The sequence below is a fragment of the Leptosomus discolor genome, chromosome 15 (genome assembly GCF_034619465.1).
Source record: "Leptosomus discolor isolate bLepDis1 chromosome 15, bLepDis1.hap2, whole genome shotgun sequence".
In the NCBI taxonomy this organism is placed as follows: Eukaryota; Metazoa; Chordata; class Aves; order Leptosomiformes; family Leptosomidae; genus Leptosomus; species Leptosomus discolor.
The window spans coordinates 2881167-2907108 of record NC_141405.1 but is presented as its reverse complement, the minus strand read 5'-3'; the positions used below and the strand labels follow the sequence as shown (position 1 = coordinate 2907108).

Below are 25942 nucleotides of genomic sequence, written 5' to 3'. Positions count from 1 at the left end.
CAAGCTGTTGAAGTTCCAGGACAGTCAGATCCCTTTAACTAGTTGAATTACCGTGTGGCTGTACACCCTTCCAACCCGTTTGGATTTCCTGGCCTATCTGATTTCCTTGCCTCCCTGTTTTGAATGTGGATCCATTGGAAAGCTGTTTTTTAAAAAAAAAAAAACCACAACAAACTCCATCCTAATTCCAGCTGTGTGGCAGCTGCTGGAAAAGAAATTAAAAGGAGTGGAAACAAAAAAAAAACCAACAAAAAAAAATTATTAAAAACAAGGGGGACAGAGAAACAAGAAGTAAAAATCGCGCTGGTCCTCGGATGCAGGGTTCACCTCTGCAGAGGAAGGAGTTCTTGCTCCTTCAGGCTCAAGGTGGAGAGAAGGTGGTGAAGTTTTCCCTCCAGAGAAGCTCGGGCAGGGATGAGGTTGCTTTGCCACCGATCGGGAGCTCACGTTCACCCTGTCTCAGGGCACACAGCTCTGTTGCTGTGGCTCTCCCCGGGACTTGTAAGCCTGGTAGAAACACGCTGTTGTATTGCACACAAACACGTGCCGTATTAAATACTGCAAAATGAGTGTTAATATCTCCGAGCTCGAGGCCAGCTGGTCGTAGGTATTGCTCCCCGGTTGGGTCATCACTCCAGAAGCGTTGAGAGCATTTGCACTGCTGGGACCGGGCTCTGACGTCAGGCTGGAGAGGGGCATGGCCATCGGGCTGTGCTACAGCGTTGAACCCTCTCCAGCACTGCAGAGACGAAGAGCCCAGACATCTCAGAGCTGTAGGAGACATATTTCTAATGGAAAACACGTTACCAGGTAAGGAGTTTCCTATTTCTCTATTGTTAAGTGGAAAATTATACCTAGGGTATTTTCACGCAGGGGTTGTGTTTGGGGATTCATTTTTTCCTTATTATTTTAATAGAGCGTTATGCTGAATGCATAAGGGCTGTACTTTCCAGCTCTGCTCTCTGACTTTAAGCTTTGCATCGAAATGTTTAAGCGGCAAAGGAGCAAAAACATTCTTTTCTGGGGGTGTGTGAATTTTGATTCTCGCCACTGATGTACTTTGGCTCTGGGTGAAGAGCCACAGGTTGAGCGCTGGGTCCTCCCAGCCAGTGATCCCTCCCTTTGCTCCCCGTCCTCCAGCCTTGCTATCACCAATAAAGGCTTCTAAAAAACATGACCCCCCCAAATTTCACTTCTCTGTATGAACTGAGGTGTTGCACTTTGATACAGGGCAGGCTTAGAGCTGTTTTTCTGGAGTTGAGAGCAGGAAAAAAAAACCTGTTTCAAAAACAGCGTGTTAAAGAGCAGAGTCAGCGTAAATCTGTCTCGTATTTATCAGAAGGTAAAGACAAGGCTGCATAGGGGCCAGATGCAGCTTTTTGTGTTTGCAGTAACTGACAAACAGAAGAGAGGGAGAAACTACATTGACCTTCGCGCTCCCCACGTGCAGGGATTAATCATTGGCTCTCGGAAAGCCAGCGGCTCCTCTGGGAAGCACGAGATGCATCGCACATCTTCATAGCCAGCACCGAGAGCACTCCCGAAGAACAACTTGCTTTTAGGAGTTAGTCACGATATGCTCTGTTAAGTTTTTATTAGAGGGGAAAAAAAATCTGAGGAGGTGCCAAATGGGAAATCCCTGAGACGGTAAATAAATGAAGTGGCTGTATGTGACGTGCCTTCCTGGGCCAGCCTTTGGTATAGCAGAGCTCGACACAGGGTCCCAGTAAAAGACATCGCAGTGCTGGGACAGCGTGTGCCTGGCGAGCGAGAAGTTTGGGTGCGTTGGCTGAGCCCTTGGGAGGGAAACGCTTCCAGAGACATCCAGTTTTACAAGGGATGCTCTTAACTGGTTTAAAACTTCTCAAACAGCGTTGCCTCCAAACAAATTTCTGATGTTTGTTTTTGTCTTCCGAATCTGAAGTTTTGAATCTCTGGTCCTGTAGCAGCGTCTCTCCTGCTTATCTTTTGTATCTTTTGATATCTGATTGAAAGTGAAATTCTTCCTGATGAAGTTGGTGCAGCATTTGTAGGCAGCATCACTTGTTTGAATTTCTGGCTTCGTGTTTCAGCTTCCAGCACTATTTGCTTCTTGATCCTCAGTCAAAAATAAGATTAAAACTGGTAGAAATTTAGTTGGAATTTTCTAAAAGGTTTTAGATTTGCTCCACCTTTTTTTTTTTTTTTTTTTTCTAGATGAAGTGTTTTTTACGTCTGTAGAGATTCAGTGCAGTTTTTACAAGACCATCATATTTTCCACGTTATCCAAATACTCCAGTGTGAACCTTTTGTTTACTGCCCCAACGCCCTGGGCTGGGCTGCAGCTTTCAGTTCACAATGACTGAAATGCAGACCTGGGCAAAAAAAAAAAGCAGCACTTCCTAGAAGTCCCTTCTTAATTGCATTTAACTTTCATCGTAGGCTGCGGTGGGGAAGCACAGGAGAACACTCCAGGCAAGGAAAGCAAAGCGCCGGGCAGATAAGCCTTGTGCTAACAGTCAGAGGGTAAACAGGGATTCTGGATCCGTCGCCCCTGGAGTACTCAAATATTTAATTCTTCCAAAAACAAACAGTGAAGGGAACAGAGTAGTAGAACCGTTTATTAACTCCAGCTGCCCAGTCCGTGAAATCAGGAAATTATGTCCAAGGGGAAAAGAGCACTACGCGTTTGAGGCTGCTTTGATTTCTGGTTTCAGCTATTTTAGAGGATTAAAATACAAAAACATGTTCTGAGGTTGCCTCCCCTGCTCTCCTTCTGGGAAGGTCATGAAACCAGTCACTCTGCAATTGCTGTTGTTCTTACACAGGGTATTTGCTGCTTGGCCACGTGATCAAAGTTGGAGCTGAAATAAACATTCCCCACAAAAATATCCTCCAATAAATACTCCCTGCTTAGTATTTAGCAGGATACAAAGAAAGACATTGGTGTTCTAATGCTGCCCTGCTCTAGCTGTACTAGAGCTGTAGGTCATTATATTAGCATTTGGGTGAAAACAGAAGAAATTGGTCTCTTTCTTACCAGCCTGCTTAAGGGAGACAGTGGCAGCACTGTTTTAGGCTACTTTTAGCATCCTACCAGTGCTTCTGACTTGACCTCCTGGGTGGCAGCTGCCTTCCCCCTGCAGGCAATGTGAGGAGAAGGCATGTGTATGTAATGGGGGTGTTTTAAGCTCTTGTTGAGCAGACGAGCAGTGGCTTGCCAACAAACCGCATGTCTAAGGCATAAACTCGCTGCAAGAAACGCAGAATCTGAGGCTCAACTCAGATGTGCAGCGCAAACCAGAGCTGCTGCGCTCAGGAACTGGACTTGACACCGCTGCTGCAGGTGACGTGTTTTCAGTATTTTGAATAAATGCATGAAAATAAGAGAATTAAAACTTATATCTTCTTTCTTCTACATGCCATTCAGTCTTCCCACTTTTTTAGTACAGGACAGACTGACTTGTCTGTGGTTCATTTTACATAGATGAAGAATCAAACTATAGCTGGTTGAATGCCTCTTTCTACAAAGCCTCTTTGGGATGAAGAAGGATGAATCTATGCACGTGGAAGAGGCAGCTGGGTCCAACTCTCTGATCCCTTACGTGATCTTGGATGACATCCTTTGAACTTCTCCTTGGTTGTCCAAACTGTAAAATGGAGAGAAGTTCTTAACCTTTTGGCGGGTTACTGGCTTCCTCTGAAGTGGTGTTTATCCGAGTAAATATATTAACTTCCAGTGATCTGTATTATTCTAAACAATATTATTTTCTTTCTCATCCTAGTTGGGAAAATGCAGGGGATATCCAAGAAAGCCTCAAAAATATTTCAGCAAACCCGTGCTCTCCTATGGAAAAATATTCTTCTGGTGTGGAGGATGAAGACAGAAAGTTTTCAGGCAAGTATCGGTTCTTCCAAAGGGAAGATAGGATTTCCACTGCAAAGTGGTTTTACGTTGCATTGTTTTTACGCAAGGTGATAGATGAGAAGCCTCAGCGGGTAATGTGGTTCTCCGGAAAACGTTAGCAGTTGTGCTTCTTCCTGGGACGCTACAATATTGCAGCATAATAAGGGCTTGTTACAAAGCTGGCTCATTGCTTTTGGTTGTTGATCCCATTCCTGCACTGTCCAGAGGAACACAATGTCCAATTCATGATTACGGGTGTAAAATTATCAGCAGACCTCATTGGCTCCACTACTAAGAAAACATGTTTTTCACTTGGAACATTCCTCGTATTCCAAAACTATTACACCTGTGAAACGGCTCATCCTCATTTACAGAAAGAAGGCATTCGCAGCTGGAGAAGCTGGACTGTGCAGCCAGATCAGTGCTGGATAAGAAGGGTCCTTGACACTTTACCACCCAACCTCCGAGTCACGGGGCTGCCACTCACCTTTGCATTTCCTCCCTTTCATCTAGGAATGGATTACATCGGTGGTTTTTCTCTTAATAATACAAATTTCGTCAATTATGATAATCCACGACCAGTGGCACGAAATCCCTTACGACTTCCTCGGACGATTGGATGATCCAGCCTTTAACGCTACGGGAGTTACGCTGGCCTACACACCTGTCACCAACACCACCAGGCTAATAATGAACAAAGTGGCTTCGGATTCTACCATGACGGGTAACGCTGCCCTGAAATCCTCGTTACAGCTGCACTGTCTGAACTGACCCTGACACGGTCCTCGTTGCGGTGGGGGGAGGAAAGCATTTGGACGACACGAATTGTGGCTGATGCCCATTTTCTTGTTGATGCATGACTAATCAAAATTTCTTTTTTTTTAATGAAAGGTGTTACAATAGAAGGGGTGGAAAATGAGAAAAAACTGGCAACAAGAGGAGTTTCGGAAGAAGAGATTATTGGTGTTGTTTTTAAGGATGACTTCTCCTACTGCCTCAGATTTCCAAGCTACAGAGTGGTGCCTCCAGATGATGCCTTTGAACACCTCGGTAACAAACTAAATGAAACCAGAGGACTTGATTTTATGTTAAAAAAATGCTCAGGTGGATCTCTGCCATGCCACTCGGAAGGGATCGAGGCTGTATGTGCGAGATGCCTCAAGAAAGATATTAGTTAGAATTTGAGGTTTTGTTCAATTAGGAGGAAACAAATGTCAGAGAAAAAAAGTTTTTAAGAACACATACTTATTATCCACAGTCCTTTTTGTCCCTCTCCCTTCTATGTCTTACCATGTCGAATCATGGCTGGAAAATGCTTATGCTGTGTGCACTAATGAACTCGTAAATTATAGTGCATGAACACATGTATTTAATACATTAAAGCATAAACCTGCACACACAGTTGTCCACATTACTACTACTTTGACCAAATGCACCCCTATTTGCTGACTGAAAGTAATGAACTATCTGAAACAAGAAAGTAAGATTATTATCAGATAAAAATCAAGCGAGTTCATGAGTCAATAGGTAAAAAAATAGTATTTTGCTAAGAACAGGTCTCGGAAAATGAAAATGATGGAGAGGCTATTTATTCGTCTACACAGGTCAGTAGGCCTTCACAGATGTGACCCCAGCTCCAGCGTGCTCTGGATTACCTAGAGGTGCTCCTCTCCTGCCCTCGGCATTGGGCACATTTATGGTCATTGTTCTTTAGCCTGGGCTCCTGCCGACACAGCAGAGCTGAGCGTGGCTGGCTCTTCCGCGCCGTGAAGACAGGGCTGATGCCGCGTCAGGTGGCTCGCGGAGCCAAAGCCACCAACTCCCAATACCTCATTATTCTTGGAGTAAAATGGCTGCTCCAGGAAAAAGGCAGAGTAAAACTAAATCTTGACTTCCTGACTCTCGGGTCAAATACCTTTTCAAGCCCGCACACTGTACATAAGCATTTATATACAAATATATATGGAAATATATAGATTAAATTCTTCTTTTTTTTTTTTTTTCTTTCCTACAGATACCTGCTTCAATTATTCATCAAGTGACTGCAACGTTCCTATGTACTGGTATGAGGGTTTCCTCTCGGTGCAGTCCAGCATTGATGCAGCAGTCATAGAAGTATGATCATGATGGAAAATATGTTTTCTGTTCTTTCCAGAGTTATCTGTAAACAGCCAAAAAACCACCATAATTTTAACCCTTATGAGAAAACCAGTTTGTTCTGATGTTGGCTGTTTCATTACAGAAAATCAAATTAATGGATGATTTCTTTTCTTTAGGTGAAAACAAACCATTCTGTCTGGGAAGAGATGAATTCAATTAGCGGCGTTCGTCTGAAATCCCCCTTGATCAAATCTGTGTATAAACTGCAATACATCGGGTTCATTTTTTACACTGTATTGTGCTTCTCCCCATATATGTACTTTCTATCGGTGAAAGTTTTAAGAGAGAAAAAGAAGCTCAAGGTGTTAATGAGAGCAATGGGTTTGCAAGATATCGCATTCTGGTAAGTCTCATGGAAATAAACTGTGTAATTATAGGAATTCTATTATCTTATGAGTGTAAGATGTATTCTAACTTTCAGGATGGACGTGGGTCTGGTAGCACTGCTCAGCTGAGAAGCAGTAACTCCCCAGACCCCAGCAACAGTCATTTGTAACTGCTTAATCATACATCTGGGTTCTCTGAAGCCAAATTTTACATGTTGTTGAAGCAAAACCTTTGCTGATTTTGCCTGTAACTTACTGTTTGCTGGGGGACCTCCGTTTCCAAGCACATTGCTCTGATACAGGGGGGGTTTTGTTCTTCGTTATACTTAGCTCTGCTGTCCACCCCCAAAAAAGAGAAAGAGCATTCTTCATGTAGCAGAGATACCTGTAGCAAGGTTCTTGGTGTTGAGGCATTGCTTGCCTCCAGAAAACAGGTGGATACACACAGAGAACACAAAAAGTGAACAATATATTTTAGAGAAAACTGCAAATGATGAAGAATAGGAGGGACATAGGGTCTCTCAAAACAGGCTTCCAAAGCCTTCTGAGCATGAGTATGTCACAACGTTAGGAAAAGCGTAAGAATAAGTGCTCCTGGCTGCAGAGCCTCTGCTCAGGTGCCCTGTGGCATGTTGCATCTGCAGAGATTTGAGTAGGCGCAAGACGTGGGTATCTGCACCTTTCTGGTCTGGAAACTGTAAATGGGAGCATATTTGGAATTACAAAGTATTTGAATTAAAAGTGTGTCTTGTATTGTCTTCTTATGTCATGGCAAGTGCTGTCAGGTACAGAGGCAAAAATAACTGTGCCTTCATTCGCAGGTTATCCTGGAGCTTGCTATACACCGTTTACATTTCAATAACGGCAAGTCTGGTGACGCTGATAACGATTAGAGAAGTCATCCCTGAAAACAGCTTTTTTGATTTTTTTTTTATTTATTTATTTTATGGCATAGCATCTGTAAGTCTGCTTTTGTGTTCTTAAATGACGACAAGGTTTTCCATTTCCTAATTAAAACATCTGAAACGCAAAGACTACAGAGTACTCTAGGGCTGGGCATTATATGAGAAAATAACAAAAACTTCTCCACTGCTGGGGTTTATTGTTATAATTTTTAGGGTGATGTATCACTCCCATCCCATTTTGGAAGATCCTGACTTGAAATCAGAGTAAAAAGAGGTGCTAACACCAGCATTAATGGGAAGGCTGGGGCTGGCTCCTTGCATCCAGCCTCCTCAGGAGGCCGAGAGGGATCTGATCTGTCTACAGATCTGCTCTAAATGTCAGAGTTATCTGCTAAATGATGCAAGCCTTGTGATGCGCTGTGTGCGTCTGTAGGGGACAACTGAAACTCAACTGGGTCTTTGCTTTTGCTTGTAGGATTGTCGTGGTGGTTTGGTTTGTTTTGATCACCAGCAGAAGTGCATCCTGCTAACTGCTGGTTTTCTCTGCTGCAGATTCATTTCTGTTTCATGCTCAGCTCGTTGTTAAAGCAGCCAAATATTACCAGTTTTGTGGGATTTGTCCTTCACATCATCTTCGGATTGCTGGGCTTTTTGACCTTGTTTGAAAAACTACCACGGTCTTTGGAATGGATTTTTAATGTCTTCAGTCCTTTTGCCTTTACAGCTGGCATCTCAAAGGTATGTTCAAAACAAAGCCAGCACATCATGAAAGTTCAGGCCACAGCAAACACGCTGCAGGCGTCTGCCGGATGACTGTAGCTGCCAGACACGATTTGCATTGCCGTGACGACCCAATCACACCCCTCTGCCCTGGATGCTTTGTAAAAAGCAAACTTGACTCCAGAAAGCACATGCTAATTCATAACAAATAGAGTTGTCAACTGCATCACAAATTTTACCAGCTCTGTCTATACAACAAATTTTGATCTCTGGAGAAACATTGCAGCAGTAGGATGTGTCTGGTGGATGCTCAGATCTGCAAGAACCAAAAGGCCTTGAAGTGCTGCCTTAGCAAATACCATGTGCATCATTCCTCTGGTGTAGTAACTTCTTCTGCGCAATTTTGAATTCACCTTACTGAAGCACTTCTGATACTTGTGGTCATAATAAAGTGTTGCCCTTCTTAGAAACAGCATCGTGATCACAAGTGGGCCTGGGTTTCTGGTGAAAATGGTCTTGATGACACAGCAGGGTCTTGCACATAGTATTTCTAGCTAAAGGAAGTGTTGCGTCTGACTTGTGGGGTTTTTTTCTTCCCTAGATGGTAAAATTAGAAAAATATGGACCAGCCTCTACAGCAGAATTTGGCCTTTTCATTAACCTATACGTCATACTGAGCCTTGACAGTGTCTTGTATTTGCTGTTGGCCATCTATTTTGATAAGGTTTTGCCTGGTAAGTAGAAATGTGAGGGAAGAATACAAATTTCCTTGTATTTCCTCATAGGGGGAAAGTTGCCAAAGGGGCAGTGGGATAGAGCTGGGAAAACTGTAATCTACATGAAGCGACAAAAAGGTGTCCTGGTAGTGAGCCGGTCAGGTTGTGGAAGGGCATCTTAACGGCAGTGAGCCTTGCCACGTTACATCACGGGATGAAAACTGGATTTGCTGTATTGCTTAGGAAAAAAATGGTTGGGAAGGATCCTGTTTTCCCAGAAGCTGGGTGCATGTAGCTACCTCATTTGGCCCTGCCTCAAAAACAGGCTGCCAAAAGAACGTTAAAAACGCTGCAGTGAGGCACTGAGTTCCTACTCCAACAGCCCTGACTACTGAGTTTAAAATGATGTTGTGTGACTTGGCCTGATTTTTCTACACCTTCTGGGCCAAAGAAATCGTCAATGAGATCTTTGCTTCCATTGTTTCCCATGGACACGGCATTTATCAAAGCTGAGGTGACAGACAACAGGTTTTGGTTGATAGTTCACCTTCTCTGTTTCTGAATTAGGCAAGTACGGGGTGCCATATCCACCTTTGTTCTTCCTGAAACCATCGTACTGGTTCAAGCCCAGGAGCGAGTACGTGGGGGTGCGAGCTGCCAGCGAGAGCAGCCACAATCCTATCCCCAGCAACGACACCGAGCCGATGCCTCCAGGCTTTGATGGAAAGGAAGCAATCAGGTAAAGACACCTGTAGGCATGAAAAGTATAACTTTACATGTTATATTTGACTTTAGAGAGCACAGCCATACTGCACTGGTAAATGTCAGACTGAGCCACCTAACGTGGGAGGATTTGTTCAGTGTTTTGTTCTGCTCCAGAGCTGGATTTGAACATCTATCGGACATGGTGCATCCTCTGTGCCAGGGACCATGACAGTGTCCTGCAAAAGATACTGTTATTTACATCCTTACGGGGCTAGTTTGGCCTGTTGCTGTTGCTGCCCATTGCTTATTACTAGAAAGCAAATATAAATCTGCTAAAATAATAGCTAGGTCATCGCTTTTAATTGTATAACCATGTGTTATCTCACTCCCTAGGGCCTCCTGCATCATTCACTAAGTGTTCATTGAGTTTGACTTTGAAACCTTTTAAACATCTTTTTTTTAAAAAGTACATCACCTAATTCTGCTCTTAAGTGTACACGAAACAATTTACACAAAGCAATTCCTTCAGATGTAACGAGCAGGAAAAGTTTGAGGAGGGGGTTGAGAAATATGCTTCCAATAGTTTTCAAGGGTTGTTTCAAGGCAGAGGAAACATGCCAAAATGGTGAGATCCAATAGTAACGGCTTGCTTACCTTTCCTTTAGATTGAACAATATCCAAAAAATATACAAGAAGAAGGACAAGAAAGTCAAAGCTTTAAGGGGTAAGAGAGGTTTTATAACTTTAATTTTGTTTTTCACTACATATAAACCCCAACTGTTTTGAAATGTACTGGATGTACTTAATTCTGCCTCCAGCACTGTTAAAATAAATTTTACAATGGTTATTTCTGCTGTGGTAAATTACTGGCAAATTTCTACCAGGTTGTTATTTTCCTGTTCACTCCAGAAGAATTACTGTTTATTATTTTTTGCAACAGTAGAAGTCTCCTTAACAGCTGTGGGGTTTGCAGCAATGAACCACTCTAAAAAACTCCTCTCGAACATCCCTTTCAAAATGTAAACTATTTTGGGCAAGCAAAAATTGTTTTTTAGTCTCTGGCTATAGCCATGTCTGCTGGCTGAGCCGTGTTCTCCAAGCACCGCAGGTATGCGAGTAGTTGACATAGTCATAGCATAGTTGTGGGATATTTGTTGAATGCTTTTGTTTAACAAGAACTCCAAATGACAGTGAAAATATCAATATGGTCTTGAAGATTTATATTGAACTAAAAAAAAAACCAACCCAACCCAAAAACTCCACAAAAATACCAAGTAAGTCTTTTTTTAAAAAGAAAATGTGGTAGCAAAGTCTGGCTGCTTTGAAATAACTCTCGAAATCTCACATGTTGGAAAGGTATGGGCTCTTCTCTTTCTGTAGATTCTCTCTTGAGCAACACTAAAATAAAAGGTTATGGACTTCGTAGAAAACAGAAGGCAAAATTCTTCAAATATTGAAGTTAATGTACTTGTTCCCTCAAATCAATCAAGACACGACTGCAAGTTCCTCACTAAGTTTAGTCCTAACCTCTGAAGATGCAACCCATGGGTTTGGATCTGTGGTTTTGCCTCTTCAGCTTCAAAAGCAATGTCACTCCTCTGTCATACTTGGCAGCAAGCTACAGGTACAGGTCTATTTCTCACAAACTTCCATCCTAATGTCATCCTATTTCTGCTCTAGGTTTGTCCTTAGATATATACGAAGGCCAGATCACTGCATTGCTTGGTCACAGTGGATCTGGAAAAACCGCTCTCTTAAATGTACTCAGTGGATTTTCCAAGCCTTCAGCAGGTAAGACGGTGGACCTGAATGCTGAAGAGGAGAAGCTGTTTCTTTGTTCAAGTGTAAGGGGGTAAAGATGCAAAAAACCAAATTTTCCCTCAGTCAGTGGGACTTGTCAGTGCAGATTGCTCCTTCAACATGAGCTGCAGGGCTAGCTCATCCCTTGTGGATATGCTCACATCTGCAAGCATACACAGATGGTTATTTCTCTGTCTGGATGGCCTGATGTTTTCCGTGTAGCTGCATACCTATAGAAAATATGTTTCGGTTCTTAAGGAAGAGATTTGGTGCTCTGAAATATTTTTGAGTGGTATTAAAGCTGTGGACAACACAAAGCTATTTTGCCTTTTTTTTTTTTTTTTTTTTTTTTTAACTATTTGAGAAACATCCACAATGCTGGAATTAATGTCAAAGGTATGAATACAAAGGAGTCTGCTTTCCCCTTATAACCGGGAAATACTGTACTGTATGAAATTTGTTTTATTCATTCCTGCAGGTTCTGCAACAATATACAACTACAAAGTTTCTGAAGTACAGGATATGGAAGGAATTCGGGCAATGGTTGGGATTTGCCCCCAGTTTAATTTGCATTTTGAAGCCTTAACAGTGAAGGAAAACCTGAGAACTTTTGCTCACATCAAGGGGATTCAGCAGAAGGAAGTAGAGCTAGAGGTTGGTGTGTGCTTGTCAGTCACTGACCTCTGTTTTAGGGCATCTTGGACAGTCCGAGCTCACTTTAGAAAAGATTATCACCAGCATCTTGTTCTGTGGAAATGAGAACAACTCTGATTTAGGGGAGAAGTGTTTTTTCACTTCTTTCTTATCCTCATGTCATAGGAGTTGGAATTCAGATTTGCAATATTTATCTCTCAGCAAAGCCATTCAAAGTAGACAAATTTTGAATCTTGAAGTTCTGCTCTCCTGTACTGTATGTAAATGGCTATTTATGAGTTAAAATGCAACCAGCACTTTGGAAATCTCGCTCTTGTCTTTGTCTGTTGCCAAGGTGCAGAAAGTTCTCACAATGGTGGACCTCACCGACCTTCAGGACCTTCGTGCCGATGCTCTGAGTGGGGGACAAAAAAGAAAATTGTCTCTTGGAATTGCAATTTTAGGGAATCCTCAGGTAGGGACCAGTCATATTTACACACACACAACATGTACTCTTTCAGCACAGAGCTTTGCATTTTGACTTGGCACACAGACATTTGTACGTTCCTCCTGGCAGTCCAAGTCTGCTGACCTACTAGTTCACTTGGCTGCTGGAAGGATGGAGGAATCTAGGTCAATGAGAACTGGATTTTGAATTAAAAGGGTAATAATATTGTAACAGGAGAAAGAGCAATGACAACGGCTGATATTTGAGAGGGTGTTTTATCCTTACAGTGAGATCATCAAAAGCATGAAATGAAATGATGTAAACACGGAGATGCCGGCTTGGATGCGTGGAGGTCTGATCTTGTTTGCCTTTGTAGGTGTTGCTTTTAGACACGCCAACAGCTGGGTTGGATCCCTGCTCCAGGCACCACGTGTGGAGCCTGCTGAAGAAAGGCCAGGCTGGACGCGTGACGCTTTTCACAACCCAGTCCATGGAGGAGGCCGATGCTCACTCCGGTAAGCCCAGATTTTCCTGCTGTGGTTTACAATTTGCCAACAAGGGTTTCCCGTTGCGGGGTCCTGCCGTGATGCAGTCTGTGCTCCCTGGACACGTTTTGTCTGACAGCAATCACCCAACCCAGGCTGAGCAAAGTCTAAAACCGGACTGATGTGCCCCTCCAAGACCTTGCTCATGCTCTGCTTCAGGAGGAAGCAGTTGCATGTTATCTGGATATACCACTAGCAGCACCCACACAAATTAGTGATATTGTTTGAATTAATATTGTTCCTATGTACTTATTGCTCCCAGGCTGCATGGGAAATTTTCCACAAGCCTGTAAAAATGCATAATTAAAAGATTAACCTTGATGCTTAGGAGAAAGGCAGTGGTTTAAAAAGGAGAAAACCTTCATCACTGGCCTGGTTTTACTCCTCTTAACTTCATTATAAAAATGTCTGCTGAGTTCCAAGGGAGCAGAGTGAGGTCAGTTTACTGCACTGCTGTAAATCCCCCCTAAACGCTTTGTATTCTTACCTCCTTAGATCGGAAAGCTTTCCTCTCAAACGGGAGATTACAGTGTGTTGGTTCATCTCTGTATTTGAAGAGAAAATGGGGAATTGGTTATCACTTAAGGTAAATCCTTTTCTTTCTGGTCATCGCTCTTTTTATGAAAAGTTTCTAGTTGATGTATTTGCTTGTAGAGTATGTCTCTCTATAGAGTTTCTATACAGAGTAATAGAAATCTTGACAATTCATTTTAGAAGAGTTTTGAGGCTGCCAAAACTATCTTGCTTTGGATAGTGAGCTGCTTTTCTTTGCAACCCAATCCTGAAAGCTCGGAGCATGTAGCTAAAATGACTTTGCAACCTGTTTAGCAGCCAAAATGGGACCAGAGTAAGATGAATTGCTATTTCCACGTACTCTGTCGTGCCAGAGTGACATACAATGGCTTTAATGCGAAGTTGTTTTTCTTTGGATTTTAATTTCTGTGTTCTTTGTTTAGCAGTACTGGCCAGGATCATTATTCTTAACCTCAACTATTTCTTGCATACATGGCAAAACCAGGGACGCTGCGGATGTCTATAAAAATTCCCATCAAAATACTGCCCAGTTTTGGGGGTTTCCCTACAGCTTGAAGAACAACCACTGGCTTTGTATTTTAAAGGGATGATGCATGCATTTTTTTTCTCATTTAATATTATAGCAATTGCTTTTTAATACAAACAGGATGCGCATAAGTGACCTGTGTGACCCTGAGCTTACCTCATCCCTGGTCAGACAGTACATCCCTAATGCCACGCTGAGAGGACAGAAGCAGGGCGAGCTGTGTTACATGCTACCTCTGGAAAACACTGATAGCTTCCCAGGTAAGAAAAGCCTGTCGTTGTGCCAGAGTGGTAAAGAGAAAGCGAGTGGCGGGAAAAGCAGAAAGCAAAGTTGCTGTGAAGGGAATAGGTCTATTCCCTGGTCCACACTGCATGGGATTAGGAAGCCCAGAGCTTCATAAACATCAGCCTTCAAGAAAGCCTCTAATGGACATGTTAATAACAATGCAGGTGAAAGAAAGAAAACCCAGCAACTAATCTGCAAACTAAAATCCATTGAGTCTTCTCTGATTTCATGATGAGATTCTCCCACCAGGAAGGCCTATGGTAGTCAAGAACTCTGAATTTTTAACCACTTACCTCTAAAGGGGACAATAATTTTGCCATGGCTTTAAGTTATGGAGATTAATAACATGAATGCTAGAATGTACAGCAGTAATCATGTCATTCTGAGTTGCTGCTCAACACTAGCCTCGGTCGCTGGGCTGAGCCTGATTGTTTCTATCGTGCAGATCTGTTCAGCCATCTTGAGAGCAGTCTTTTGCAGGGGGTTGTTAATTATGAGGTTAGCAGGACAACCCTGGAAGATGTTTTCCTGAAGCTGGAGGGTGAGGAAGCCATCGATGAAGAAGGTAAAACATTGACTCCAATTTGCAAGTGTGGTACGATTAAGGTTCCATATACACACGTGTTTTAACTGAGTATCTAACAAATTTCTGTTAAATGTGAATTTTGGTAGGTCAAGAGTTGCAGTTGTATTCAACTTTCCTTTAGTGAAGAATATCTTCTTGGAGAAGTCTAGATGACTCAGTCTTGACTTCCCACAGGCTTTTAAGCACAAGAATTTAAGATTAATGTTAGAAGGGTATTTGCCTTTGAAGGGTATACTGCTCAGACCAGGAGGTGGGAAGAGATAAACTAGCCAGAAGGCATTTCACAAGGCCAGTGAAGATATTGGATGTAGTGCCGTAAGAGCCCAGGTTCAACCAATCCGAATTTGCCGACGTAAATTATGTTCTGGATAAATTATGGCCCCTTTCCTCTGGCTAAAGAATAGAAGCGTTCCTCTGTTCGGAATAGAAGATCCTTGTTGATTGTTTGCAATTAAAATGTGTCCTTTGAAGGTTCTGTGTGGGTAATGGTATTTCTTGTGATGAACATGCAGAAGATGGAGACCACGAGGAGAGGGACCAAAGCCTCCTGGTGTTTTCCGAACCGAGGAGCACAGCAGTGAGCAGGATGGCACTCTGGAGGCAACAAGTGCGTGCCGTGATGAGAGTTCGCTTCTTAAAACTGAAGCACGATGGAAAGTTTCTCAGGTCCATGTAAGTGTGGGAGCTCTCACTCTGCAGCCCTCGTGCTGTCTTGGTACTTTCCAAAGGATTTGATCGCTCCCTTGGGTGGCTGAGGAAAGGTTTAAATACTGGAGGAGCTTTTTGGAAGCAGAGAATTAGGTGGGAAATGGTTAAAAGCTGCAGTAATAAGGATAGTCAGAACTTATTGGTAGAATTCTGAATTGCTTAAGTTTTAAACTTCCCCTTGTCTTTCTCAACATAAATCACACGCTCAGTTAAAGGTGGAGTTCCCCTGGACCCACTTATGGTCTGTTTTTCCATCTAGATTGCTGTTCTTTGGAATGTTTATGCTTCCAATGCTGATGTTTTTCACTGGTTTTCATCTGTGGTATGGTGCCAATAGCTGGGAAATCACAGCTAGCTCATATTTTTTTCCCACCGAAGAGAAAATTCTAAATAAGTCAACAAATCTTCTCATCGTCAATGATACAGGTGAGGAAGAACATGTGATGTTGATTCTCTTTCTGCACCACTCTGAGTCCTCTTAGAGTTGATAGACCAACCTTGCCTTGCTCTTTCTGTGTGTTCCTTTATATATTTGTGGCTTTGGGGGGTGTTTTCTTCTGAGCAAAAGCAAATCCAGTTTTAGTGACAACTGAGTAGCCAATATTTAAGAGAGTAATGAACCAGGCAATGTTTTTTAAAAAGCAATAAACAAACTAAGTATAGAAAGGTACATTGTGTTTAACCACACAATTTAATTAAAATAGAGAAAATCTAAGTTTGCTTAGATTCTGAATATCTGGGGAGTTTTAACACACCTTTACTTTGCAAGTGGGAACTTGTCTATATGATGCTGTTTATATTTAAAGAAAAAAAGTCTAATTACTCTAATTTCTTCACTTGATTTCAGGATCACAAATTGAGGATTTTATTGCTGCTTTGAAGACTCAAAACATAATCCCAGAAATAACTCTTGAGAAAAATATCACAAGCATTCCACTGTATAACGGAGCTATAAAAGTATCCCTGGAAGGCAAGGTAAGGGATATTTTTTCTTCCTTCTTCCTATAAGTCAACAGGATTTTCTGAAATGTCTTTAAATAAGGCAGAGCAAAATGCACACATCAGCAAAAGGGATAACATTTGTTTGACTTGTTAAATAATATTGGTAGTCCTGTTTGTGGGGAAACCAAAATTATATCTGGTTCTTTCTACTGTTTGTTTCTCTATAGTCACCTTCAGAGAAAAGTGTTAATGCAAGTCTTTTGTGCTTGCCTCCAGAAATTGTTGTCTTTATCGATCGTTTCACTCGCGGTACCTGTTAGCACACTTCCAGGTCTCCACGGCCCTACCACTAAGACTGTCTGACTTGTCACTGCTTTTCTCGAAACCCTTCACTGCGGTCAGCTCCTCCACAGCCCTCAAAGGGCATGAACGTAGCATCTTTTGCTCTTACGTCCTCAGAGTTACCGGTTCACGATCATGTGCAGTGCAGAACCCACCAACTGTTTCCCTGTGCTGGTGAATATCCTCAGCAACACCTTCCTGAGGCTCTTCAATTCCACCGCGCGCATCCGCATCTGGAGTGAGCCCTTTCACAGTGTGAGCGCCCTGCCTTTCTTGGTGAAAATTGATTGAGATGGCCATGCTGAAGTGATAAGGACTGGACAGGTTGGAAACCTGGTTGGATGAGCAGCCTCCAAGGGTTGGGGTCAGTGGTCCAACTGCTGGCCAGTTCCCAGGGGCATTGCTCAGCAGTCAATACCAGGTTATTTAATGACAATTTCTCTGCAGCTCTACAGGGTTTCGGTGCCATAAGACATTTAAGCTTGTGCTATGTGGTGATATGGTAGGAATACAACAGCAATACTTGCAGACCCCACCTTTATTCAGCATCAGTTTGGCAAGAATGAGTATCAAAAAGATGGTCTCTATCCTCAAAGTTTTACAGTAATTCTAATGTTTTTCTCAAACTATAAGATGCTAAATGCTTTTCTTTATTGCCTTCTTTTGTGTTCTTGTACACAAACGACTTACCATTAGTGTTATTGCTCACTTGCATGTTTAACCATCCTATGAGCATCAAGCTAGCCAGATTTTCCCTGGGCAGCTGTTCATTATTGTTGACTCTGAATTTCTCTTCTGCAGGCACAAAACCTGGAAGTAAGGAGCAATATTTTTTTCACCAGTTTCATCTATATGCTGATTTTGGCTGCGGGTTTGCCTCCTCACTTTGCAGTGAGCAGCATGGAGGATCACAAGGTAAAAAGCACGCACTGAAAGTGGTCTTACACAAGAAGGGAATGCAAATACAATGCCTCGGGAGAGCGATGTCTTGGAGTACCAGTGGGCTGGCCAGCATCTCTAGGTAGGATGCTAGAAGAAATACAGCCACAGCGTTGTACCAAAGCATATTACCCTGCATCTTGGAGAATCAGCTGGGGCTCAGAACAGTTTGCGTGCTAATAAAGATTTTTGGGGTCAGGAAGAATTTTTTTTTTCTTTTCTTTTTTAAGAATGTTGTGTTTTTAAACAAGGGTAGAACTAAGAAAGGATCAAAAGTGCTTGGAAAGGAAAGGAAGGCTCAGCCAGGGAAGGGAGGAGCAAGGGTAATGGAGAAGGAGGAGGAGGAGCAGGAATGATGTTTTAGGCTCTTCTAAACCAGCTCCTTTTTCCCATTTGCTTTTGCAGCTGCAGATTCGAGCCCAACTGCGGCTCGCGGAGCTCTTCCCCTCGGCATACTGGTGCGGGCAGGCGCTGGTGGACGTCCCGCTCTTCTGGACCCTGATGTGCCTCATGTTTGGGGTCGTGCTGCTCTTCAACCGCACCTGCCCCTTGCAGGCCAGCTCCGTGCTGACCTTGGTGAGTTCTTTGCGTGCGGGAAAACGGGCAGACGCCAATCCCCCTCCCTTGTTTCACAGCAAGGTTTTGCTTTAAATATTTTAATTCAAACAGACTGCTCTAGGCAGGTTTTCACATATCCATATCCATCTCCTCGTCACTGACATCAGTGTCTCTCTCTCTAGATCACTTGCGTCATTGGTTACGGAGTATCTCTTGTCCTCCTTGTCTATTTAATTGCCTCTAAATTTCGCATAGGACGAAGCAATCGTTACATTTGGTCTTTCATCTTCATTCTGGTAAGTGATGTGAGTCTTCACTCTGAAGCGTCTGATTCACCCATCTTCTCATTTGATGTTTCGTTTCAAATATACCGATATTCATCAGAATAACTCAAAACACTGACAAAAACCCTATTTTTTAGCAACAATCCATCAGTATTGGAAATACTTCTTCTGCTTCTTTCCCAGGTGAATTTCCTTCTCTTTACGCTCAGCGAACTACACGAAGCAGTTTACTTCACCTTCTCTACTTTGATTCCTGTTTTTCCACTGCTGGGCTGGATCTCCTCTACACTAGAAGTAAACATGTCCTGCTAAACCCAGAAATAGTCCCAATGGTGCAAACCGAAAAAGCAAGAAGTGCTTTCCAAATTCCCTGTGTCAAGACGCCAAAAAGGCAGAGTGAGAAAAGACAGCTGGAGAAGAAAAGGTCCAGGCTGGGGAGTGAGAGAAGGGACCAAGATTTGACTTGTTAACACTTTGTTTGGTTTGGGATATTTTTAGCGTGTTTAGTTACAAAAAGCTGTTACAGTGTCTATATTTTGGCAGCAAGGGTAGTATGGGTGGGGAAGGTGGTGGAGTGGGAAGAAGACTTGGAGGGATGAAGTGAGGTGACAGGAGGTGAAAAGCCTGGGAGGAGAGAAGCAATGACGGAAAAGTCAATCTAACCTGCTTGATTTGAGGCACCTCTGAATTAGCTGTAGCCAAGGAAGCCACAGCTCTTTGAGGCAGTATGAACCCCCCCAAAAAAACTCATTTATCCCATCCTGAAGAAAAGCTAAACATGCCTATAATCCCACACTTGCTCCAACCCTGCACCGAGGCACACCATGCTAAGGAATTTTTCTAATTGAATGATATTTTTTTCTTGTAGTATTTCTCATTTTTTCGTGATATTGGTGGTGTTGCGTCATGGAATCACATCTTCATAGCTGTCTTTGCAGTAAGGACCAATTTGATCATGTTTTTTTTTCAGAAAGGATAACTGTTCCAGTGCGATGGAGTTGCACTGGGCTTGTATAACTCTCCCCATAAATAAAGCACGGGTTGTGTGGTCAATGTTTCACATTAAATGTTGGCAGGGGAGGTGCATCCATGTAATCATGGGCTTGTGTCTCATGTGACCCCTGGATGCTGTACCGTACATGCAAAAGTGGTGGGGGGATTAAATGGAGCTTATGCATCAGGCAGAGATATTATTAATCAATTAATCAGTCTAACACTGCTTCCACAAAAGACAGACATGGTCTCTGATGCTGCGGGATGTCTTTTGGGGTGCAAACTATCTGAGCTAGAACTGCAGTATGAAGTCAAGGCTTTTGCAAATGATCTGCATAGGAGGTGGAAATGTACGTGAAGCATCAATTTAACTTCTTCCCCTTTTGGACCTTTCCAATAGCTGAAGTAAATGAGATAGATCCCTGCATCTTCTTGTAATTAAAATTAATCGAGTTGTTGCCTTGTCTCCATACAAACCTAATTCAATTTTGCTTTTTAGCCTTACATCCATTGTGTGATTCTTGCTTTTCTCCTGCGCTGTTTGGACATGAGATATGGAGAAGCAGTTACAAGACTTGATCCCATCTTTAGGTGTGTCCCGGGCAGCCAGGCTGCAAGCCATGGTTATTGCTGTCTGCGGGGTGAGCTCGGTGCTGCACAGCCAGGCAGGACCCTCCTGGCTCACCCCTGACAGCGGGAGGAAGGGAGGAGTAAACTTAAAAATGTTTTGCAAAATGTGGATAAAACAGTTTGTCTGGAAGGGAGGAAACTGAGAATGAAGGGAGGGATTTTTTTATTCCTTTGGGTCATTAGAGTTTCCAGCTTTACTTACTAGAGTTTCCCTGAATGTGTCTGGGCACAAACTCCCACCCAGTGTGTTGCAATAGAAGGTCAGTTGAACTACAATGTCCTAGAAAGAATGATAAATGCGATATAAGGGATTTTTTATTAAGCTTCATAGATGAGGTTTCAGGACATTTCACTACAACTGGCTAAATTAATAGGTACAAATTGAAACCCAACATTTAAATTCCTTTTCAAGTGTGTTAGTGTTGGTCTCTGCAGGATGGAGACTTCCCCTAAAGCTTCGTCAAGCTGGAGACATCTGCTGCCTGCTCTCTGCTTATCTGTTGCCAACAGCTTGTGACTGACCACCAAAGTCATGTGGGAGTAGATTTGTAAAAAATATGGATAAATGTGACTTACTTAAGAGTTAGATGCCCAAAGAGCTTTGAAAACCTGCCCCATGTGTTTTAATTCTTCTTGAACAGATCATTGGCATGTGTCGAGCCAGGGACCAGTCCACACTTACTGACGAAGGAAAAGCTAAAGCTGGCTTTTATTTTCTCATGCATGCCAGTGGGAAAAATTTTCTTTCTGGTGAATAAATATTTGAGCAAACACTGCCTGTGGAACAGCTCCCTGCATTTAGATACATTTTACAGGGCACTGCATTGGTGCTGCCCTGGGAACAAACTTGTAAAACGAAGCCTTTTTGGAAGTGATTCTTGGTGACACCATCTCTCCTCCTCCTCTCATAGGATCCAGCGGAAGAGAGCGGTTGCCCACCAGAACAGGGACATCCCTGGGGAGGAGTCCCCAGAAGTCCAGGCAGAGAGGGAGAGGGTGAGGAGTGAGATGGCCTCCCTGCAGCAGGAGGAGGTGAACCCAGCCTTCTGGCTTGTTTTCTTCTTCATTCTTCATCTTCAGATCTGTTTCTGCTTTCTTAGTTCATGCACTTATTATTTACTGGTCTGGTCTGATGTCCAAGTGGATATGTCCCCATCCAGCCCACGGTCACCCTGGCACCAGAAGGGGTTTAGCTGGCTCTATATCTTTATTCCTATTCTGCTTATTTCCCTTTGTTTCTGTTGCTCTGTTTCATGGATTTTTAATTTAGAATTTTTCTCTTTAAATTTTCATACTTAATGGTAAGAACAGATGAGCTGTCTCATGGGATAGGAGGAGAGTTTTTATTTCCCACTTCATCTCTTCACAGGAGTCGGTTATCATTGTCAACAGTTTGCGCAAGGAATATGAAGACAAGAAAGCCAGTTCCATCTTTAAGAAAAAGAAGAAAGTTGCTGTCAAAAACCTCTCTTTTTGTGTTAAAAAAGGTTCAAGTATTTTGCTGGTCTCCCTATAAATGACTAAAATCTAATGTGAACATTATGAATGAAGGACACATTGGAGACCAGAATTTTGTTAGAATGTTCTTGTGCACAACCAGACCCAATGCACCCGGGCTCCGTCATCCATGGTTTTAATTTATGGGGATAAGTTAATGAACTGCTGTAGTTTTAGATATTGCCTAGCACACAGGGAAGAATTATAGATAGATAGATAGACGGACCCTGATAATTATTGTTAACAGTTCTTGCATATTTGTTCCAGGAGAAGTGTTAGGTCTGATGGGACCCAACGGAGCTGGAAAAAGCACAACTATAAACGTGATTTCTGGAGGCACAACGGTGACTGCTGGGGAGGTAGGTGATTCCTTCGGAGCAGCTGAGGGAATGACCTGGATGCCTTTATAAGTTAAGGATGTGATCAGGCAAGCCAGCAACGCAGCACTTAAGTCAGGGAATTTATGTGCACGCAACCCTGGATATTTACAGAAGTGAGAAGAAAGTGCTGATTTGCTCAAAGCACATTCTAACTTTCATAAAAATCAATGTTATGGATTTAAGGGTTTGAGCTACACAAAATCTTTGGTGTGCATTTGAAACCCATCGTGAAATTTCACAAGCCCTGTAAGAAATGTTGACAGCTTACAAAAACAAAAAATAAATAACACCCTTCATAAACAGCCTTGCAAAACCAGGAAATTGAAAACGAATGTGAACAGGGTTGGGCCAGTAACAATCCATCACTTAATTATGTGCAGGATGATTAATGACATGTGCTAGGGGAGGGGAAATACCATTGTTGTTACAGATTTGGGACTGAATGTTTGAAATAAAACAGTATTACCAGGAAAAGACAGTCTCATGTTGGTGCTATTAACCAGAGCTTCATGGTAAGTAAGTACCGATGGGTTCTGTGAAAACTCTGTCCTGCGTTCAGGTGAGCAGGAGCCGTGGTAGATGGAGATGATCACTCCAATGACTCTGTCCTTCCTTTCCCTTGTGCTGTTGAGGTTCCTCACAACACAGGAGAAAACATGACCGTGTTCGCAAGGGATTCGTTGATTCCCCCCGGAATAACACACCACAACCTCGGAGGCATGTGTGTTTATGCAGGTGCTGCTCAAGGGCCACGATGGAGCTGTCTCCTCCCCAGGGCAGGGCAGCCCAGGGTGCCTGGGCTGCTGCCCGCAGCAGGACCCGCTCTGGCCAGACCTCACAGTGCACCAGCATCTGGAGGCGTATGCTGCTGTGAGAGGGATGAGGAAAGGAGACGCAGCTGTTATCATCAGCCGGTACAAAGCCAAATGATTTTAGCTTTTGGTTCTTCCTCTGTCCAGAGGTATAGGACAGCGATAGGTTTTTCTGCTAACAAACCTGGCTCGTGTGACTAAGAGACAGCACCTTCAGTGCCTCCACTGAGGTAAAACCTTGGAGAAAGGGGATCTCCTTCTGATGAGATCTGCTACTTCGTGCTGTTCTCAGCCCCCAGTCAATGAAGACTTTTAGCCCTAGTTTATCTAGAAAGCTTCAGAAAAAAATTAAACTTGCTCCAGTTCATGGCCAGTTATATGAGTAACTCACTTCCCTTATTAGCTGTGGTTACTGTCTTGAGTTTCTGCAAAAATTCCTTGAATTACCACCCGAGCTAGGAGTAAAATCACCAAGTAACCCATGGTGATACGTATCTGCTGAAACAAGTGTCAGTCTCTGGTTCCTCAGTACCTCTGATCACAGTGTTAGCAGAGGTGGTTTTACTGATTTTTTACTAATACTAAATACTAATACTAAAAATTTACTAAATTTTACTATTTTTCCATTCCCCACAGCATAGCAAAGGCCTTGGATCTCCAGAAGCATTTAAAAACCCCAGCTAGGAGGTTATCTCCTGGAGAAGCCAGAAAGGTACATGCTAGATTTGTGTTTGCTAATTCAGCAAATTCTGCTCTTTCTTCCTTGAATGTGGTGCAGAGAAAACCTTCAGCAGAGTGGGTTCCTGGCATGAATTTTTTTTTTTCATCAATAGCTTGTGAATCCAGCCTGGCACGATTTCCCCCTCTCATCTTTCCCCCCATTCTCCCACATTGTGTGTTTAATAAATACTGGCCACAAATTGGATTTACAAGGTAATGACCTCTTCATGCCCCACTGTGTGCATCTGCCAGTGAATGGGATGGAAAACCGTTTTCTGATCTTTGGCAGGCTTGGGAGTTTTGGGAAAAGATGATTTGGGGAGATTAAAATGTTAAGTGAGAACACCTGAGGCGGGTTTTTTTGAATCCCTGTTGCTCCTGCGTTTTGGAATTGAAAGCTTCAGCTTCTAAAATATTCACTAGGATTCCGATGTAGCAGGACAACCCACCAGTTTTGCAGGTAAAGTCGAAGCAGACCTGACCTGACCTGAGTGTCTTCCCCGTTTCAGCTGTGTTTTGCACTGAGCGTCCTGGGAGATCCGATGGTAATGCTTTGGGATGAGCCATCGGTGGCGATGGACCCGGCCGGGCAGCGCCGCATGTGGTGAGCAGCCCTGTTTTAGCAGACCCGAGAAGCGTGTAACGGATTTAACAGGACGGGTCTTGCCTTCCTCATTGTAGTAACTGTTGGCCAGGCAAAGAGGTTCTGCCTCGGTGGCAGAGTACATCTGCATTTTCCCTTTTTCCTCATGCACAGGGGATGCTGTACCACTCACTAAACTCTTTACTCAGCAGGCAGTAAGCCCTTGCTAACCATTCAATGTGATTTTGATGGTGATGCAACCCAAAAAAATCTGAGGTCAGCTGAACCCATGCATTTAGTACAAAAGACAAAAATTCCTGTTTTCTTCAGAGCAAGCGAAAAAATAATAACTGATTCTTCCTTTCCGTCATTCAGCCCTAGTGCTTGCTCCAGCTTTTCATCAACAGTTTACACAAAAAGTGTAAAATTTGGAGGGATGCTGACATAACCAATTGCAAGGTAGTATTGGCATCCACATGTCATCTTTAAGCAAGATAACTGAAATCTTTTAAATAATCCAGTTTTTTATAATTTTACCATTTTAGTTGCTTTTTGGGAGGGAGACATAAACCAGGAGATTTTCTTCGGCTACTCCTGGGAAGTAATTGTGATCCCTCTGCTCCCAGGAAAGTGATTCAGACCGCCATGAAAAGCAAGGAGCGGGCAGCCATCCTCAGCACGCAGTACCTGGAGGAGGCAGCAGCGATGTGTGACCGGGTGGCCATCCTGGTGTCGGGACAGCTACGGTGGGCACCGGGGTCACATCTCTCACCAGGATACCACCTGATTTTTAGTCTGAGTTTTGGGGTTTTGTTCGTTTGGGGGTTTTTCTTCCTAATCCAATAGAATGTTCTGGTTTGTTTTGTCCCAAGTGTGTAACGAACACGGCTTTGTGAGGAGGTAGCTGGTTTTAGCAGCACAGTATAAACTGCTGATTAATAAGAGGATGTATCTGCTGCTCGTATCCAGCGATTGCTTTATTTGCTGCTTATGATGGTTTGAGGAATGCTCTCCCTTCTTTGCAGGTACATCGGTTCCCTTGAGGAACTGAAAAGTAAGTTTGGCACGAGTTACCACCTAGAAGTCAAAATGACGGACATGGGGCAAAGTGATGCTCTCCACGCTGAAATTCTGCGCCTCTTCCCCTGCGCGGCTCGGCAAGAAAGGTCACTGCTCCGTGGGCTGCACACCCAGCCCAGGCTTGTGCTGGGCACGCTGTTGCTCCTGCTGACCTTGCTCAATAACTTACCTGGGAGTACAGTAACCCTACAAGCACCCCTGAACCTTGGTGCTGAGTCACAAAATGATTAATTCATCTTTTTTATTACTTTTTCAGGACTACTTCTTTGCTAATCTACAAGATACCAATGGAAGATGCACTACCTCTGTCCCGGTCTTTCTCCAAGCTAGAAGCAGGTAAAAAGAAATAATCAATTAAGAAAGAAGATTGCTTTAAAATTGTTCATATGGATTTGTTTTTTAAGGCTGCCTTCTCCATCCCCCTGCAGCTAAACAGAATTTCAGGTTTGAGGAGTACAGCTTGTCATTGCACACTTTGCAACAGGTACGTTGATACAGAAGTTACGGAGTAGAAATTATCTGTATAAAAAGAAAAAATAGCCTGGGACCAGTGTAAACCCCGTCAGTCCTTGGCAATAACGGGGTCATCTCCTCTGTGGCGCATTGCAGGTGTTTGTAGACCTTACCAGGGACCTGGAGGAGCAGGACCTGGACACAGCATTCAGTGGGGCTGTGGAGCAGAGATCACTTCACCTCTGA

General features: G+C 43.2%; 1 protein-coding gene across 1 annotated transcript; it reads left to right on the top strand.

Moving 5' to 3' along the window:
- Positions 1-791: 791 nt before the first annotated feature.
- Positions 792-25942, top strand: LOC104347130 (ATP-binding cassette sub-family A member 9). The gene is made up of 39 exons (XM_009952078.2): positions 792-810; positions 3765-3877; positions 4400-4610; positions 4778-4936; positions 5901-6001; positions 6163-6389; positions 7194-7332; positions 7830-8015; positions 8599-8731; positions 9281-9452; positions 10084-10142; positions 11099-11209; positions 11697-11872; positions 12207-12326; positions 12676-12814; positions 13340-13430; positions 14025-14164; positions 14635-14754; positions 15288-15447; positions 15743-15909; positions 16331-16458; positions 16885-17022; positions 17569-17682; positions 18112-18282; positions 18447-18560; positions 18732-18842; positions 19417-19485; positions 20041-20132; positions 21083-21203; positions 21541-21658; positions 21936-22027; positions 22784-22962; positions 23497-23572; positions 24090-24184; positions 24790-24909; positions 25189-25329; positions 25500-25579; positions 25672-25727; positions 25853-25942. The coding sequence occupies exons 1-39, from the start codon at positions 792-794 to the stop codon at positions 25940-25942; spliced, it is 4848 nt and encodes a 1615-aa protein (XP_009950380.2).

What these genes read in the sequence shown, in the direction of transcription:
- LOC104347130 (XM_009952078.2), top strand. An exon ending in GGAATTGGTTATCACTTAAG is followed by an intron (nt 13,431 to 14,024) that starts GTAAATCCTTTT and finishes TAATACAAACAG; the next exon opens with GATGCGCATAAGTGACCTGT. An exon ending in TGCGCGGCTCGGCAAGAAAG is followed by an intron (nt 25,330 to 25,499) that starts GTCACTGCTCCG and finishes TTACTTTTTCAG; the next exon opens with GACTACTTCTTTGCTAATCT.